The sequence below is a fragment of the Balaenoptera borealis genome (assembly GCF_965194805.1).
Source record: "Balaenoptera borealis genome assembly, chromosome: 7".
In the NCBI taxonomy this organism is placed as follows: domain Eukaryota; kingdom Metazoa; phylum Chordata; class Mammalia; order Artiodactyla; family Balaenopteridae; genus Balaenoptera; species Balaenoptera borealis.
Window position 1 is genome coordinate 123,787,706 of NC_138864.1, and position 17,468 is coordinate 123,805,173.

The 17,468-nt window shown below is 44.2% G+C and overlaps 2 protein-coding genes across 7 annotated transcripts in view; one reads left to right on the forward strand and one right to left on the reverse strand.

Moving 5' to 3' along the window:
- LOC309632036 (GTPase IMAP family member 8-like) overlaps nucleotides 1-14,637 on the forward strand; it is a gene marked incomplete at its 3' end in the record, with an annotated part of 61,248 nt that extends 46,611 nt beyond the window's left edge. The window contains exon 5 of the mRNA XM_082399090.1: nucleotides 14,582-14,637. Coding sequence (XP_082255216.1) covers nucleotides 14,582-14,637 — 56 coding nt within the window. The remainder of the gene's footprint in view (nucleotides 1-14,581) is intronic.
- Nucleotides 663-16,637, reverse strand: LOC309632033 (GTPase IMAP family member 5-like). Of its 6 annotated transcripts, none has more exons than XM_082399074.1 (4): nucleotides 10,532-10,658; nucleotides 7,091-8,654; nucleotides 6,523-6,571; nucleotides 663-5,046 (listed from the first exon to the last, which is right to left on the reverse strand). In XM_082399074.1, exons 2-4 carry the CDS (start codon nucleotides 7,247-7,249, stop codon nucleotides 4,166-4,168), a joined length of 1,089 nt encoding a protein of 362 aa, XP_082255200.1. In that variant the 5' UTR covers nucleotides 7,250-8,654; nucleotides 10,532-10,658; the 3' UTR covers nucleotides 663-4,165. The 6 variants fall into 6 exon arrangements, with proteins under 6 accessions (XP_082255200.1, XP_082255199.1, XP_082255202.1 ...); XM_082399073.1 differs by having other exon boundaries at nucleotides 7,091-8,907; nucleotides 10,532-10,594; XM_082399076.1 differs by lacking the exons at nucleotides 7,091-8,654; nucleotides 10,532-10,658 and adding an exon at nucleotides 16,557-16,637.
- Nucleotides 16,638-17,468: the final 831 nt, after the last annotated feature.

Here is a 17,468-nt window from a genome sequence, read left to right on the forward strand (position 1 = left end):
TGGGGGACACTGACGCCCAAGGAGATGGGAAGAACCCCCAAGGGTACCAGTAGGACATGGGGGGACTGAGGGGGGAGGAGAAGTGGAGGCCAGACAGGACCAGTGCCCTTGAGGGGTGGCTGAGAGGGCGGAGGGGTTCCCACGCCTGGAGGGACCCTCAGGGGCTCGGATCAGTGGGGAGTGGGCCCAGCGTTTCCCCTGCCCAATTGGCCCGGGAAGTCTGCCCAGCTCTCGGGCCAGGTCCTATGCCCTCAGAGGTCCCCTCTGGGCTGGGTTGGTCCTGGAGGCATAGGAGGGAGGCTGGGAGAGAATAAAAGAGGCAGGCGGGAGGGGTCCTCCAGGACTGGAGGAGCGGGAAAGGAGCAGAGGGCATTTGCCCCAGCCACTTGGGCACAGGGAGCCTGGTGGGCTACCAGGTGGGGTCCCCTGCCCTCTGAGACCAGAGGCTGGAGGCATGCCTGGGTCCCTTCTGTTCTGTTGAGCCTAAGCCCCATCCCCTTCACCCCTCGCCCCATCCTTTCCCCTGCCCCCCCCCCCCCAGCCTTTACCAACCCTGTGGGTCTTAAGCATAGGACCCACCCACCACCCAAACCTCACCCCTGCTTAGGCCCTGCCCTCCACAGCCAAGGCCTTTTCCACCTTTTTTTTTTCTTTTCATCCTCCTCTTTTCATCCTCCTCTTTTTTACTATTGTGTTTCTGTTTTACCTTCTGGTTGTTGTTTCATCTATATTTTTATTTTTATATTTTTTCTAATATAGCTGTTAATTTCCTAGTCTAATTTTATTTTTTACTTTGTTATTGTTCTCTTTTTTTTTTTACTGCCCCACGCGCCTTGCAGGATCTTGGTTCACGAGCTGGCGGTCAGGCCAAAGCTCCTGCAGTGGGAGCTCTGAGTCTGAACCACTAGACTAACAGAGAACCTCAGACCCCAGGGAATATTCATCGGAGTGAGGTCTCCCAGAGGTCCTTACCTCAGCACCAAGACCCAGCTCTACACAACAGCCTACAAACTGCAGTGTTGGAAGCCTCAGGCCAAACAACCAGTAAGACAGGAACACAATCCCACTCATATAAAAAAGGAAAAAAAAAATAAGACAGAAAAAAAAATATGTCACAGATGAAGAAGCAAGGTAAAAACCTACAAGACCAAATAAATGAAGAGGAAATAGACAATCTACCTGAAAAAGAACTCAGAGTAACGATAGTAAAGATGATCCAGAATCTCGGAAATAGAATGGAGGCACAGATTGAGAAAATACAGGAAATGTTTAACAAAGATCTAGAAGAACTAAAGAACAAACTAACAGAGATGAACAACACAATAACTGAAATGAATAACAGAATAATGGAGGCAGAAGAACGAATATGTGAGCTGGAAGACAAAATGGTGGAAATAACTGCTGAGGAGCAGAATAAAGAAAAAAGAATAAAAAGAATTGAACACAATCTCAGAGACCTCTGGGACAACACTAAATGCACCAACATTTGAATTATAGGGGTCCCAGAAGAAGAAGAGAAAAAGAAAGGGTCTGAGAAAATATTTGAAGAGATTATAGTAGAAAACTTCCCTAACATGGGAAAGGAAATAGTCACGAAGTTCAGGAGGTACAGAGAGTCCCATACAGGGTAAACCCTAGGAGAAACACATCAAAACACATATTAATCAAACTAACAAAAATTAAATTCAAAGAAAAAATATTAAAAGCAGCAAGGGAAAAACAACAACAGAAAAACATACAAAGGAATCCCCATAAGATTATCAGCTGATTTTTCTGCAGGCCAGAGGGAGTGGCAGGATATACTTAAAGTGATGAAAGAGAAGAACCTACAACCAAGATTACTCTACTCAGCAAGGATCTCATTCAGATTCAATGGAGAAATCAAAAGCTTTTCAGACAAGCAAAAGCTAAGAGAATTCAGCACCACCAAATCAGCTCTACAACAAATGCTAAAGGAACTTCTCTAGGCAGGAAACACAAGAGAAGAAAAAGACCCACAAAAACAAACCCAGAACAATTAAGAAAATGGTAATAGGAACATACATATTGATAATAACCTTGAATGTGAATGGATTAAATGTCCCAACCAAAAGACACAGACTGGCTGAATGGATACAAAAACAAGACCCATATATATGCTGTCTACAAGAGACCCACTTCAGACCTAAGGACACATACAGACTGAAAGTGAAGGGATGGAAAAAGATATTCCATGCAAATGGAAATCAAAAGAAAGCTGGAGTAGCAATATTTGTATCAGATAAAAAAGACTTTAAAATAAAGACTGTTACAAGAGATAAGGAAGGACACTACATAATGATCAAGGGATCAATCCAAGAAGAAGATATAACAATTATAAATGTTTATGCACCCAACATAGGAATACCTCAATACATAAGGCAAATGCTAACAACCATGAAAGGGGAAATCGACAGTAACATAATAATAGCAGGGGACTTTAACACCCCACTTACACCAATGGACGGATCATCCAAAATGAAAATAAATAAGGAAACACAAGCTTTAAATGACACAATAGACCGGATAGATTTAATTGATATTTATAGAACATTCCACCCAAAAGTGGCAGAATACACTTTCTCCTCAAGTGTATGCGGAACATTCTCCAGTATAGATCACATCTTGGGTCACAAATCAAGCCTTGGAAAATTTAAGAAAATTGAAATCGTATGAAGCATCTTTTCTGACCACAACGTTAATGAGATTGGAAATCAATTACAGGAAAAAAACTGTAAAAGCCACACAAACATGGAGGCTAAACAGCGCACTACTAAATAAGCAAGAGATCACTGAAGAAATCAAAGAAGAAATAAAAAAATACATAGAAACAAATGACAACACAATGACCCAAAACCTATGGGATGCAGCAAAAGCAGTTCTAAGCAGTTTGAGATTTCATCCATTCTGTAGCCCATGGATCAAGGAGTAATTTTGACTTTCAAGTATCATTATTTAGGAAATACATTTCGTAAAGCTATAGCTGCCATAGATAGTGATTCCTTTGATGGATCTGGGCAAAGTTAATTGAAAAACTTCTGGAAAGGACTCACCATTCTAGATGCCCTTCAGACTATTCATGATTCATAGGAAGAGGTCAAAATATCAACATTAACAGGAGTTTGGAAGAAGCTGATTCCAAACCTTATGGGCGACTATGAGGGGCCCAACCCTTTAGTGGAAGAAGTAACTGCAGATGTGGTGGAAACAGCAAGAGAACTAGAATTAGAAGTGGAGACTGAAGATGCGATTGAATTGCTGTAACCTCATGATAAAACTTTAACAGATGAGGAGTTGCTTCTTAGGAATGAGCAAAGACAGCGGTTTCTTGAGATGGAATCTACTGGTGAAGGTGCTGTGAACACTGTTGAAGTGACAACAAAGGATTTAGAATATTACATAAATTTAATTGATAAAGCCACAGCAGAGTTTGAGAGCACTGATTCCAATTCTTCTTTCTACCCATTCGTAGAAAGAAGTTCTACGGTGGGTAAAATGCTATCAGATGGCATCATGTGCTACAGAGAAATCATTTGTGAAAGGAAGAGTCAATTGATGTGGCAAACTCCACTGCTGTCTTATCTTAAGGAATTGTCACAGCTGCCCCACAACAGCAGCTACCACCTTGATCAGTCAGCAGCCATCAACATGGAGGAAGGCCCTCCACCAGCAAAAAGATTATGCCTCACTGAAGGCTCAGATGATGGCTAGCAGTAAAGTAATTTTAGATTCAGGTATATACATTGTTTTTTGGACAAAATGCTATTGCACACTAAATAGACTACAATGTATCATAAACATAACTTTTATGTGTACAGGGAAACCAAGAACTTGGTGTGATACTTTTGATAGTCACTCTGTCGTGGTGGTCTGGAACCAAACCTGCGATGTTTCCGAGGTATGCCTGTGTAAAAGAACTGTTTCCAGACATCAGGCAACAGGCTGCTCTAGACTGATCTACGGATGGGTCAGGTGGATGGAAAATAAAAAGCAACTGAAGAAAATGGATGGTGTGTCTGATGCAAGGAAGGGACATTGAAAGTGAAATTATGTAAAAAGCAAATAAAGTTCCTTATCAATATAGATAAAGATGCTGACTCTGAAAAAATGGAAGCTGATGGCAGGTATCCTCTGAAAATGCTCAGCATTAGTGAGTACTACACAAGCTAATTAAAATGGCAAGAAAAATAAAAAAACATATAACAAGAACAGCAAATATTCTGATGTGAGAAGTGATCCAGTTTTTGACTCGGAGGAGCACCTTGAAGGCACGGTTTCTCTGGGCCTCTTGCAGGTCTTGCTTTTGCTTTGCAACATGTGACCGCACCTTGGCCAGGTAGCGCACGTGACCTTCTCCGTGGGGGTCGCCCCCGCCCTGCTGGAGCCGCTGTGCATCAAAGAAGAGGTCGTTGCTGAGGTAGGCGCCCTGGTGCTCCCTCTCCAGCCCCTCGATCACGGCCATCAGCCCGGCCAGCTGCTCCCCCCGCTCGTCGCCGGACGCCCGGTTGTTGAAGGCGCAGTACCTCTGCCCGCACTCCCGGACCAGGCCCCTCAGCCTCAGGTTGTCTGTGTTGGCTACGTAGTCATGCAAGGATCCGTCCGCTAAGTCCTCCTTGTGGGTGAACAGGATGACCATGTGTCTCAGGGCTCTCGCCCCGAAGACCTCCTTCACCCTGGTCACGGCCACCACGTCCTGCTCTGTGAAGCGGCCCAGCTGGGTCACCAGCAGCAGCACGTGAGGCCCTGGGGCCGAGAGCAGGTAGCAGTCCCCGATGTTCTCGTACACCTCCTGGTCCTGGGCCCTCGCCTCAAAGATGGGGGGCGTGTCCACCACCAGGATGCTCCTCCCGTTCCACGTGCCCGTGGCCCCCTGGCACTTCCTGGTCACCGACTGGGCCTCCAGCCTGGACTCAAACACTGGCTGGCCGAGGATGCTGTTCCCGGTGGCGCTTTTCCCGCCGCCTGTTTTGCCCGCCAGGACGATCCGCAGTGAGGACGAGGCTGCAGACCGCATGTGTTCTGTTCCGCCTAATAAAAAAAAAAAAGAGTTTTCCGTGTTTTACTAAGTCAGTGATTTAAAAAAATTTTTATTTTATCTTGGAGTTTAGTTGATTAACAATGTGTTAGCTTCAGGTGTTCAGCAAAATGATTACGTTATACATATACATGTATCTATTCTTTTCCAAATTCTTTTCTCGTTTAGGTCATTTCAGAATATTGAGCAGAGTTCCCTGTGCTATACAGTAGGTCCTTGTTGGTAAAGTTAGTGATTCTTAAGATTTTTAGGTCACGGACCTTTCATGGTATCTCATGAAAGCTATGGACCTCTCTCCCTGCCAAATAGTTATATTTAAATACATACAAATGTTTGCATACAACTTTAGGAAACTCTTGAATGGCAGGAAGCCCACACTGGGAGCCCGAACTTGCACCCATAGCCAAGAGTAAGAACTGCTACACTATGAAGGATGCTCCGAGGACTTCATCAGGACCAGGGAAAACACAGCTTTTCAGAAAGAAAAGTGGTCCCTGTGCTTTTCCAGGGATGGTGCTTAGGCCAGTTTCATGCTAAATAAATGTGAGATTAGACAGAGGGGGAGGATGAGAAGTCACAAATGAGAAACTATTATCACCTCTTCTCCACCCACCAATTCCCAGGCACACAGACTGCTAATCACATTCATCTGAACCTTGGGGGCAAAGGAAGTCTCAGATGTCAGAGCTCCAGTGACCTCCCACTGAGGATCAGCTGAAGGTCCCTGAGTGTCTGCTTTTTGGGTGGGGAGTCGGAAGTGAGCCTACAGAAGGCTTGTCGTTAAAGTCAAGGACGGAGTCTGATAGATGACCCTGGATCGGTGGCTGAAGAAGAGATGATAAGACCATTAGAAATACATGTGTTGGAAAGATCACCGATTTGGCTGATAGAATTATGGGAAATTATAACAAAACTGGTGTTGTCGAGGGTGACGCTGCATCAAGAGCTAAAATCTTCAAGGGATGAAGAGAGTGAGAATCCAAGGATTTCTGGAGTTCTTATGAGCTCAGATGAATTAAGTTCATTTTAGTCTCCTAAGATCTGTTATTGTTATTCCTTTTACTCTGTGTTGGTTCTTCCTTTTCTTAAGTATTCTGGATTTTTTTTTTTTTTTTTTTGCAAACATGATTACTAAATCTCTATGGGGAAGTTTTCCTCTTTTCAGTTGAGTGCAGGCAGGGAAGGATATCATTTTCACAATTCGTTTCCAAGTCCCCTGACTTCTGACTTGAAGTTTCATTTCCTCATTTCCCATACATCACGGCACAGGGGAGAGCTTCACACTCGGGTGTGTGTGGGTGTGATGATGGTAGGGAAGATAAAGAACATGATCGCTGCCTTTTTCTTCTGCAGTTGAAAATAACTGGGTTTCTTTTCTGTCACTGTGTTTGAGGTGAGGGAGAGGAGGAGAGAAAACAGTGACTCTTCCCTGATGCCTAGAGCTCTTGAGAATTTGGAGGCTTTCTTACCTTCAGCCATAGTCCCGTATCTGCTCCTCTGAAGCCCTTCCATTCTCTTCTGGAATAAAAAAAGGAAAGGAATAAAAAGCAAGTGTCCATATGGGACTTGGTAAGGCCTAAGAACACCTCCAATTCAGACAGCCGAGAATAATTATCCTTAGATGAGCTGTTTCCATTGCTAATTTCTAACTTATATTTTACTTTCCAATATCCATTTATAACCTTAAGCAACCCAGGTGATGCTAGGTTATATTAACTCAATGAACTCTTGCTTTTTCCTCATCCTATAGGAAAGCATGAAATGTTTGAAAACAAATCAGTTGATTATCTCCCCTCTACTTGAAAAGGCATGAAATAAAGAAAGTCTTCTCTTATTGAATGAGAAGCAGGATTTTAAAAATTGTTTTATTGTTACTATTATTATTGGAATCAAAGTAAGCAAACTTGCTAGACTAGAGAATAAAAATTGCCTTGCTGTAAATGACATTGGTTTGTTTGAAGTACTGGCCGTTTCCAGTCCCAGAAACTCTTTGTATCAGATGGATATCCCAGTAGCAAAGAGCAAAGTACAATGTACCTTCCAATGGGAGTGTGGAATTGGGGGATCCACGGCTCCTTTGAGGATGGACATGAGAGGACGAAGGGAAAGAGGGCGGAGCACGGCCACCATCCTCCCTCCCCTCTGAGCAGCTGGTGGGGAGAAGCTGGTGCCATGACTGAGGGACAGAGTCAACATTCAGGACAAATTCAAGATAAGTTCATTTCCTGCTCAGTTTTAAACCAAGTGTCTTTCCTTGTGGGTCTCCCAATAACCACTTAAAAAAAATTCCGGTAGATATAACCAGAAACTGGCAAAACTATGGGGATAAATGTTTCATTCAGATGAGGCATAATATTGTGTCATTCTTCTTGGTGCTAGAAAAGGTAAGCATGCATTAGAAAAGGCAAGCATGCAATATGCCACTATAATTAAGATGATCTCTGAGACTGTATTTTATTTATTCAGTTTTAAAGATTATGCAGTTATGAAACAAACATTTTAAGGGGAGAAATACACAGAGTAATGAAACAAATGCCCACTATTTGCAATGAACAGATCTAAGTATTTTGGCATTTTTACTGCTGCTGTTCGGTTTGATTGAAAAAGTTAAAACATTACGCATATAGTTCCATTTATTTATTTTTTGACTCCCCCCAACCCGTCTCATTCTCCCTCTTCCCTTCAGAGGCAACCAATGTTCTGAGATACACATGTATGTACAGGTAATATATAGTACTTTTTGGTATTTTAATCTTTTATGTCAGTGACATTATTTATGTAGCACTTTATCCAACTCTTTATTAACAAACATTTGGTGTGCCAAAATACGTGCTTGCTACTACAAACAGTGCTGCAGAAGAATCCCCCCACACGTCTCCTTGTGCACATGGACGATTTCTCTGGGATATATAGTTTCCACCTGACAAGATACTGCCAAATATGACTCCAAGAAGCTTGTGCTGAGTCATACTGGCAGCAGCCATGGGTGAGAAACCCCCAAATCTTCACTTACGCTTGGTGATATTAGATTTTTAATTTTTGGTCACCCTGATGGGTATATATTAGGATGTCTTTAATTGGTTTAAAGGTGCATTTTATTGATTAACATTGAATTCAAAACGGTTTTCATAGTTTATTTGCTATTCAGGTTGATTCTGTTATTTCTACCTTTTTCACATTTTTCTATTCACTCAGTAGGGAAGAATAGAAATGGCCGTCACTAGGGAAACCATCCCTTGTCACATTATTAGAATTTATTAAGGCAACTTCCTTCCTTCCTTTCCTTTTCCTTCTGCACCACTTTCCTTACCTTAAGCCCAGAGAAGAGCATTTTCCTCACCACATTCTCCCACATGCTGTCCTTGCCTCTGGTAAATAATACTCCAGCTTTTGCTAAAACTGCTCAAATTCTCTGACATCTTTTCTACTTCAGATGACAGTTTCTGTATATTGGAATCAATATATCGATGTGGTAAAGACGATGACGACAGTGGTGACAATGTTGATGATGAACTTCACCATGGTAATAATCCTCTGTGCAGCCATTTGTAATTTTCAAGTTTCTTTCATGTCCATTCTTTTAATTGTTCTCCTAAATTCCCTATGATGTGATCAAGATAGGTATTAAAATTTCTATTAAAATATTAGGAAACTGAGCCTCAACTGACCTGCCCACGATCACACAACTGCCATGGAGTTAAGACCCAAAAATGGCTCATTTTGCCTGTGTATTCTCCTAGATTTATCAGGGTGGAAAAGTGATTATAAAGTCAATGAACCTCTTGGAACACCACATACCATGCTGCCATCCATGGTCAGGACATAAACTGAGGCAGACAGGCTGGAAGCTTACCCTAAAATTAACAAAGAGAACTGTATTGCAAAATCTTGAGTGCAAATTTTCAAAAAAAAAAAAAAAAAAAAGATTATTCAAAGATAAAATTGCAGGGGGCAGAAGTTGCTCGGAATGGAAGTATTTCAGTTTAAAGCAATCTGGTGTTTTCCCATGACTTGATGATCAGTGTGACCCAAATGGAGCTCTGTGGCTGTCATAAAAGCCAATCAAAGTTCAGGTTACATTAGCAGAGGCGCGCACGGTCCTCCTGAACCGTCTTCCGAGTGGGTCAGGCTGCCGGGGGAGACACGTCCCACCGAGGAGTAGATTGTTTTGGACAGATATTAACAAATAACAAAGTGTGCAGAGGCTAGTCAGAAAGGATATTGATGGAGATGCTAAAATGAGTCCTAGAATATTAAAAGGACAGAATCAAGCCTAGGAAAAGATCGGGAAACATCCTAAACCGGAAGGAATGAGACACGTGTCAATCACGTAGTAGACAGAAGTGGGAGAATCAGGAGTGGAGGCACATTTCTTCTCCACAAGGAAAACCCTTCTAATCTTCCCCCAGGGCGGGATCAGGAATCATGAGAGAGTCGCGGGCAGTATGCGAGCAGAGATTATAAGAGTATCTGGCAGGAACAGCAGGAGGGTCTAGCTTAGGTAGGAGGTTGGACAAATGAGCCTAATGTACCTCCTGATTTTTACATTATACGAACCTGATTTTATCTTGACGGTACCTTACTTTATCAAACCCTTGGAAAGCAGGCTCTCTCACGCTGTTTTAGGAAAGATAAAAATATTTTCGGTCTGCCTTATTCATATTCTCCTTCGCCCATCTGCCCCCTCCCTCTGTTTCCTGGTATCACTTGTTTCAGAGTTTAGCATTGTGATTTCATCACGCGGCTCTCACAGGAGGTTTAGCAGACAAAGGGATGGTTCCTGTACACACTGGAATCTGTTTGCCATAGCGTCGAGTTCGACATCGTGTCGTAGGAAAAGTGTGGGGTATTTGGGGGCGAATGGGCTGGTTTTCAGAAGACCAATAGAACAATTTCACTGAGAGGTTTCGTTTGGAGCACGTGGCTCAGTGAGGGTGGGAACATAATGAGCCCGTACTTGTCCTGTGGAGCCCTAGGAATAGATTCCCGGTACCCAGGCCTCTCGGGGGCATGGTGCTTGTCAGGGATGGGGGGGTGGCTGGTACGGGGGAAGTTAAGAGCTAAAACTGAGACGTACGCCCCTCCTAGTTGGGGCACCTGGTGAGCTTCAGTTTTCTCATCTGTCAAATGGGATGAGAGTCTTAGTGAAGCTTTATGAAACCCCGTGAAGCTTATGAAAGTCAGAAGAGCTAAGCAGTAGGCAACTAGCCGGAAAAGACCTCCGCGCTGTGGAAAGCGATGGGCCGTGAACGCGGGGTGAGCGGTTCCCGAAGCCGCTTCCCTCCCACTAGGAATCCGCGGTTGCCCATAACGCTCACCATCGGCGCCCCGTTTCACTGATGGGAGAGCCCAGAAGTCTGGTAACCGGTGTCAGATCCCACGAGAAATCAGTAGCCCTAACTCAACCGCGGGCTCCAGGACCCCCCGCACCCCGGGTCTCCACCCAGGACGCTGGGACCCCCGCCGGGTTCCCCTTACCAGGCGCGGCGCTGCGGCCTGGGTGCCGGCGGGTCGGCGCGAGCGCGCGGCCGAAGGTTCCAGGGCACGGCTGCAGGGCAAGAAGGAAAACGGGGCTAACGGAGTGCGCCCCCTGTCCCCGCAGCTGGGGACACCCCCTCCGGCTGGGGCGACCCTGCTGCCGCGGGAACCGGAGAGCAGCGAGTTCGGAGCGTGCTGCCGCCCTAACGGGATGCTTCCTGTCGGAGCCCGCGAGCGCCCCGCCCCCTGCCGCTTCCTCTTTAAGACGTGTGGAAAGAAGTGATGTTTGGAGCGTGAAAGAGAAGAACAGGGGCCCCAATCCCCCCTGTTTCCCCGTTGCTAAAGGCCCCTGTTGCCTCCGCGGGCGGGCGGTGCTCTCCGGCCACCATTCCCGGAAGATCAACGTTTCATCTCTCTTGTTGAGTCCCAGTACCTCTCACTGTAACGCAGACCCCGCTGATCTGAGTCTCCCTGTGAAAGCACCTACAACGAGACCTACTGAGAAAATTAGTTATTTTCTTTGGCGCAAGAAAGAATCACTGGCTTTTCAGGAAGGAGGACTTCTCTACCTTCGTGAAAAGCTGGAGCCCAGATGTGGAACAGGTTAGAATGGAGCTTTCCTCCTTTCCAGAAACTCCCCAGGGCTGGGAGTCAGAGAGTGACTACCCTTGTCTTTTGTTTCTTGGGGTTGGGTGTCTCTTCTTGGGGCTGTGTGTGTGATATTTGAGGAGTGGTAAGCAGTTCTCTTCAGCGTATCCATGAGCTATTTCACTAGCATGTGGAAGAATAGATCTTAGGTGTTTTCAGATGTAGTAAATCAAGGGATATACACGATTTAACACTATTTCCAAAGTAAAAAGGAGTGCCTAAAATTAATGGTATAAAGAGTGAAAGGAAATATAAAATAAACAAGAATTGGGCCAAGAATGAGATTGAATGTAAGGTATAAAAATAATTAAGACACCAAATAATAATTAAAACAAAACACTACATCATTTTGGAAGACAACTACTTAAAAAAAAAAAGAGGTAAAAGACAAATTTAGAAAAAATCTCAAAATATTTTATTGCTGGAATAAACAAGCGCAAATGCAGTTGTATCAGAAAAGGCAAACATTGCCACTATCAGATGAAGGCTCCCAGAGCACCAAAAAAAAAAAAAAGACCTAACACCATACACAAAAATAAACTCAAAATGGATCACAGGCCTAAATGTAAGGCTGGACACTATAAAACTCTTAGAGGAAAACACAGGCAGAACACTCTTTGGCATAAATCGCAGCAAGATATTTTTTGACCCACCTCTTAGAGTAATGAAAATAAAAACAAAAATAAACAAATGGGGCCTAATTAAACTTAAAAGCTTTTGCCCAGCAAAGGAACCCATAAACAAAACGAAAAGACAACTCTCAGAATGGGAGAAAATATTTGCAAACGAAGCCACCGACAAGGGATTAATCTCCAAAATACACAAACAGCTCCTGCAGCTCAGTACCAAAAAAACAAACAACCCAATCAAAAAATGGGTGGAAGACCTAAGTGGACATTTCTCCAAAGAAGACATACAGATGGCTAATAAACACATGAAAAGATGCTCAATGTCACTAATTATTAGAGAAATGCAAATCAAAACTACAATGAGGTATCACCTCACACTGGTCAGAGTGGCCATCATCAAAAAATCTACAAACAATAAATGCTGGAGAGGGTGTGGAGAAAAGGGAACCCTCTTGCACTGTTGGTGGGAATATAAATTGATACAGCCACTATGGAGAACGGTATGAAGGTTCCGCAAAAAACTAAAAATAGAACTACCATATGACCGAAGAATCCCACTACTGGGCATGTACCCGGAGAAAACCATAATTCAAAAAGATAAAATGCATGCACCCCAATATTCATTGCAGCACTATTTACAATAGCTAGGACATGGAAGCAACCTAAATGTCCATAGACAGAGGAATATGGGTAAAGAAGATGTGGTACATATATACAATGTAATATTACTCAGCCATAAAAAGGAACAAAATAGTGCCATTTGCAGAGATGTGGATAGACCTAGAGACTGTCATACAGAGTGAAGTAAGTCAGAAAGAGAAAAAAGCAAATATCGTATAATATCGCTTATATGTGGAATCTAGACAAATGGTACAGATGAACTTATTTGCAAAGCAGAAATAGAGACACAGGCGTAGAGACCAAACATATGGATACCAAGGGGGGACGGGGGTGGGTGGGATGAACTGGGAGATTGGGATTGACATATATACACTACTATGTATAAAATAGATAACTAATAAGAACCTACTGCATAACACAGGGAACTCTACTCAATGTTCTGTGGTGACCTAAATGGGAAGGAAATCTACAAAAAGAGGGGATATATGTATACGTATAACTGATTCACTTTGCTGTAGAGCAGAAAGTAACACAACATTGTAAAGCAACTACACTCCAATAAAAATTTAAAAAAATAAATTTAAAAAAAGCTTCAAAAAAAAATGAGTCTTGGGTCATAGCCTAGCTCTGGCTTCCCCAAGGACTTACAGGAATTCCTCTTCTAGGGAATTCAATCCATTGGGTATTCTCTGGAAAGAGCAGTAGCATCTGCCCAGCCAGGCAGTTGAATATTGAATATTGTACAAGACTATGTAAGAGGGTATGCATTGTTTAAATCTTCTGCTTGAAAAACTCATCATGGCCAAAAACAACTCTCGTAAGTAAGGCAAATATGAACCTCTTTAGATAAAATGCAGCAGATCCAGGCAGCAGGGCATGGAAATATGAAAGAAACTTCATCAGTACATGATCAAGGAATTTTTAAGCTTGAAGAGATAAAAGAAAAGGTGAGAGGAGATGTATGTGTTTGATATGAATATATATATATATATTCACTTAGACAGTTTTTGAGAAATTTTGGTATTTTGACTCTGTATCCGGTTAAGGAAACTCTTCCTATAGGACAGTAAGGAAAAATAAGTTCCAATTCTGATTTGCCACGTTTTACCCTTAGAAAATCACTTGACTCTCAGTAGATTACTTTCCTCTTCAAATAAAAGCCTGTAAATTATTTGTCATCCACACTGTGCAGAGCTGGACCGTTTTTGACAACTTCAGTGGCCTCTGCCATATATTCCCAGATACCCTGCCACTGAAGAAAGGCAGGAGGGGCAGTGGGCCTGGCCATGAGGGCTGTCTGGTGTCCCACACCCTGGGTTTGAATCACAGCCCCACCCCCTGCCAGCCGTGTAACCCTGGGAAGCTGCTTAACCTAAGTGCTAAACCTCTTCTGCACAAATGGGATCAATAATGTAGCGCTGTCCTCATAGGGCTGTTGGGAGGATAAGATGAGACCATCTCTTCTTCCCTCCCTCTTGCCCTCCTCTTCCTCTCCTCTCTCTTAAACCTGCTGCCTAGTAAGATACCTGGTTAACCCTCCATCCTTGTTCCCTAACACCTTCTACCTGGTGAATCATGTTCCCTCTAGTATACAGTTGGATTTCCTCTACATCCCCTTCTGTGGAGATCAGAGGAGGTTTATTCATTTTACCTTGGGGACGGAGGTGCAGGTTAGTCAAAGAACTCAATATCTCACAGCAGGTCAGGGGCAGAGATCTAGGTCAAATGCCAGCCCCAGGGCTCTTGCTGTTTCATCCCAGCATTGAGAAACCTCTGGGGCTTCTCTCCGTTCAGTGTTGAGATAGCCCATCCCCCTTACTACCCGGAGCTCACACCTGGGGGCAAACACGCATTGTGAGGCGTGTTCTTACCATAGGCGTTTTCTTCATCTCTTGCTGTCTTCTGTCCTCTCATGATTAACTGAAAGAGTCCCAAACACCATTTGGAACTCTTTCAATCATTCATTCATCAAATAAGTATAACTCCCTCCAATGTGTCAGGCAAAGTCCAAAGAGCTGGTGACACCACAGTGAAAAAGTCATAGTTCCTGCCCTCTCCGAGCATCAGAATTTAGGGAAGACAGTGGAAGAGCTTGGTCTGGGGTTGGGACGATACTGTGAGAACACTTGGTGAGCTTGTGCTGTCTTTTCAGGGCCTCGAAATGCACAGAGCGGAGGGGAGATGACAACACTTATTCTATGTCAATGAGTAAGCTTTTGATGTTCATTTTCCCAGGTAATTCTATGTCAGTGACGTAGGTTGTAGAAAATAAGTTTTCCCTGGAGATTCAGCAGCTGGGGGTGGGGTGGGGGGCTTTGGAAAACCCTGAGAACAAGAAAGTTTGCTCACTGACTTAGGACCTACCTTAGGGTTGTTGGCCTGGGAAACAAGCAAGAAGAAAATTGGAATTTTGTTTTTGGAAATCGGAGGACAGACGTATTTCCCAAACTGGTCTGGAGAGCTCCTGTTCTCACAGAACCACATGACTTGGCTCGTCCTAATATGTCTACATATGGTGAGCCTGGGATGCTTCCCCCCAGCTCTTTATGTTCTTGCCTCAAACCTGAGGCTTCTCAAGGTAAAGTGATCTTACCCACTCAAACATTATTTAATACAATTAAACACTCTGTGGTCAAGTTTGCCTGATCACACGAGCGCCTGAGCACGAGAGCACAGTCTCTCCTCCGTCTACTCCAGCCTCATTTCCACCTAATCCCCTCCCCAGTCAGCCCCTCCACAAACAGCAGATTTCAGGGCCTTTGCCAACCCACCTCGTGCGTTCATTCCTAGGACCATTCATCCCACCACACATTTCTGCCTGAGTCCTGTCCTGTGCTTCAACGTCCATTTCAAGTTCTACCTCTTCATGTCGCCCACCTGGTTCCTACAGGTAACTGTGTTCACCCCCTACTGGCACCAACAACGAAGCAAAAGCAAAGGGAGAGGTTGGCTGAATAACCTGTCTCTGGCCAAAGGACTCAGATGGCAGGTTTGCCTAGAACTCAAACCAAAGCTATCGGTGTTTCTGCAGTAACTCTCCTGCCGCTGCCCCCGGTTACACCCCGCCCAAAGCTTTCTGTAAAGTTTACCCCAGGGGTAAATCGCATAATGTGATTAGTTATTTTGTGTCTAGAAATCAACAAACTCCCATAATTGACACCAGAGCAGAAATGAAGAAAGAGCCGCAAGGTTCAGAGCCAAGAAGAAGAATTTAGCTAAAGCAAGATGTCCTTGTCAAAGCTGGAAATGAGGAAGTGAGTTACAGGGAACCCACAGAACTCTCGAGTAGGTGACTGGACTTTACATATAGTTTGAAAAGGGGGTTAAAATCATTTAAAATAATTTTCAGGAAGGACGTGAGCTCCCACTGCAATCTGGGACGACAAATTGTTCTTAGTTATTGAACTACGTAAAACATGTAGAGTCCTGTATTCGGAACACTCTGAAAATTCAAAGTTCATGTAGTTCAGTGCCTCTCAGACTTGCTGATTTTCAGAATTACTTGAGTGTTCTTTAAAAATGTCCATTCTGGGGGGACCATGCTCAGAAATTCCGATTTATGAACCTGATGTATCTGATGTAATCAGTCCACAAATCAGAGTTTGGAAACGAGCTATTTATTCAGACCCCTTCACTGTACAGATGATGAAATTGAGGTGTCCCTGCAGCTGGCGTGGGAGAGACCTGAATTAGGGAGCAGACATGTAAGGGGTCATGCAGGGAGAGGGGTTGAAGACCTAGTTCTGGACCTCTTAAATTTCTTGAGCGTCCCCTCCTGTGGACAGAGGGAGAATCTGGGGGGTGAATTCTGATGGTATCCTGACTCACCACATTGTAACTTGCTCTGAAGTTAGACTGCTTTGGGGGCCACAGAAATATCTTCTGCCTGTGCTGAAAATGCCATTTGGGCAATGTTGAATGCCTTTTAAAATGTATTTTATTCCTAGATGTGATTCCAGCACACACTTCTCTTACTGTATGGAGGGAGTGTGGAAGGAGACAGGAATGTGTGTCCTCCACACTGGAGAAGAGGCTCATAAACCTTCTTTTGAACTTCCTCTACTGGAAACTTGTGACATCTTTACAGATCTGGATGCCCCATCTTAATGGCTCCGGCTCTTACTTACCCGCATGGTGCCTGCTGGAACCCAGGTGCTCAGACAGTAAATGCTCTCAGAGCCATGTTCCTTCTGCTTGGTCGCAGCTCCTGTCCCCTGGCGGGGCTCGCCTTTCCTGGTGACAGACTCTGACAGGTGATCTGAGAAAGCCCTGATCTCTGCTTTCCCTTCGGTTGTGAGTGCGGCAGGCTGTTTTCTCCCAGTGTGCACAGAGGAAGTCTCAGGCCTTTGAGACTCAGAGCTCTGGAAAGCGCAGAGGGAGGGTTAGGTGGTGGTGACGACTTAAAGAGACAGGAACATTCATTGTGGGCTTAAAGCATTTCTCTTACAAAACCTCCCTCCTGTTGTGACTAATGTGGTGTGTGTCTCCAGCAGGGCCCCTCGATACCAAATATCTTGTCATACCTGAGGAAGGGAAGGGTGTTGTAGGACCCCGAGGCCTGACTCTCCTTCTAGAACTGTTTAGTGATCTAGTCTTCAATGACTTTTTACCCTGTAGGCATTTTTTCCCCATATCAAATAAGTCCAGAGAGCCTCCTGCCCCAGAACAAAGAACATGGTAGCTTTTCTCAACAGCTGTCCATTGACTGGACACCCAAGTGGCCAGTGCTCCTCTGGGGTCCATTCTGTCAGGAAAATCCAGAAGCAGAGTTCTATCTGAGAAAGGAAGTCTCAGCTACTGAAGGACTTGAAGCTAGCCGGTATGTTGAGGATGGATACCTTTACACAATTCCTAAATTAGCCTTATGAGGAGGCTTAGTCTGGTCATCTGTGTTGGTATCAGCAATTCTAGTTATTCTGTCTTCTCTCAAGAGGGCCGTGAGAGTGAGGTCAGCAGAAGAGCCAATGGTGTGGTGAACAGGCTACAAAAGGACTGGCCCTAGGACTGGTCAGGTCACCAACCTAACTCAAACTTTCTGG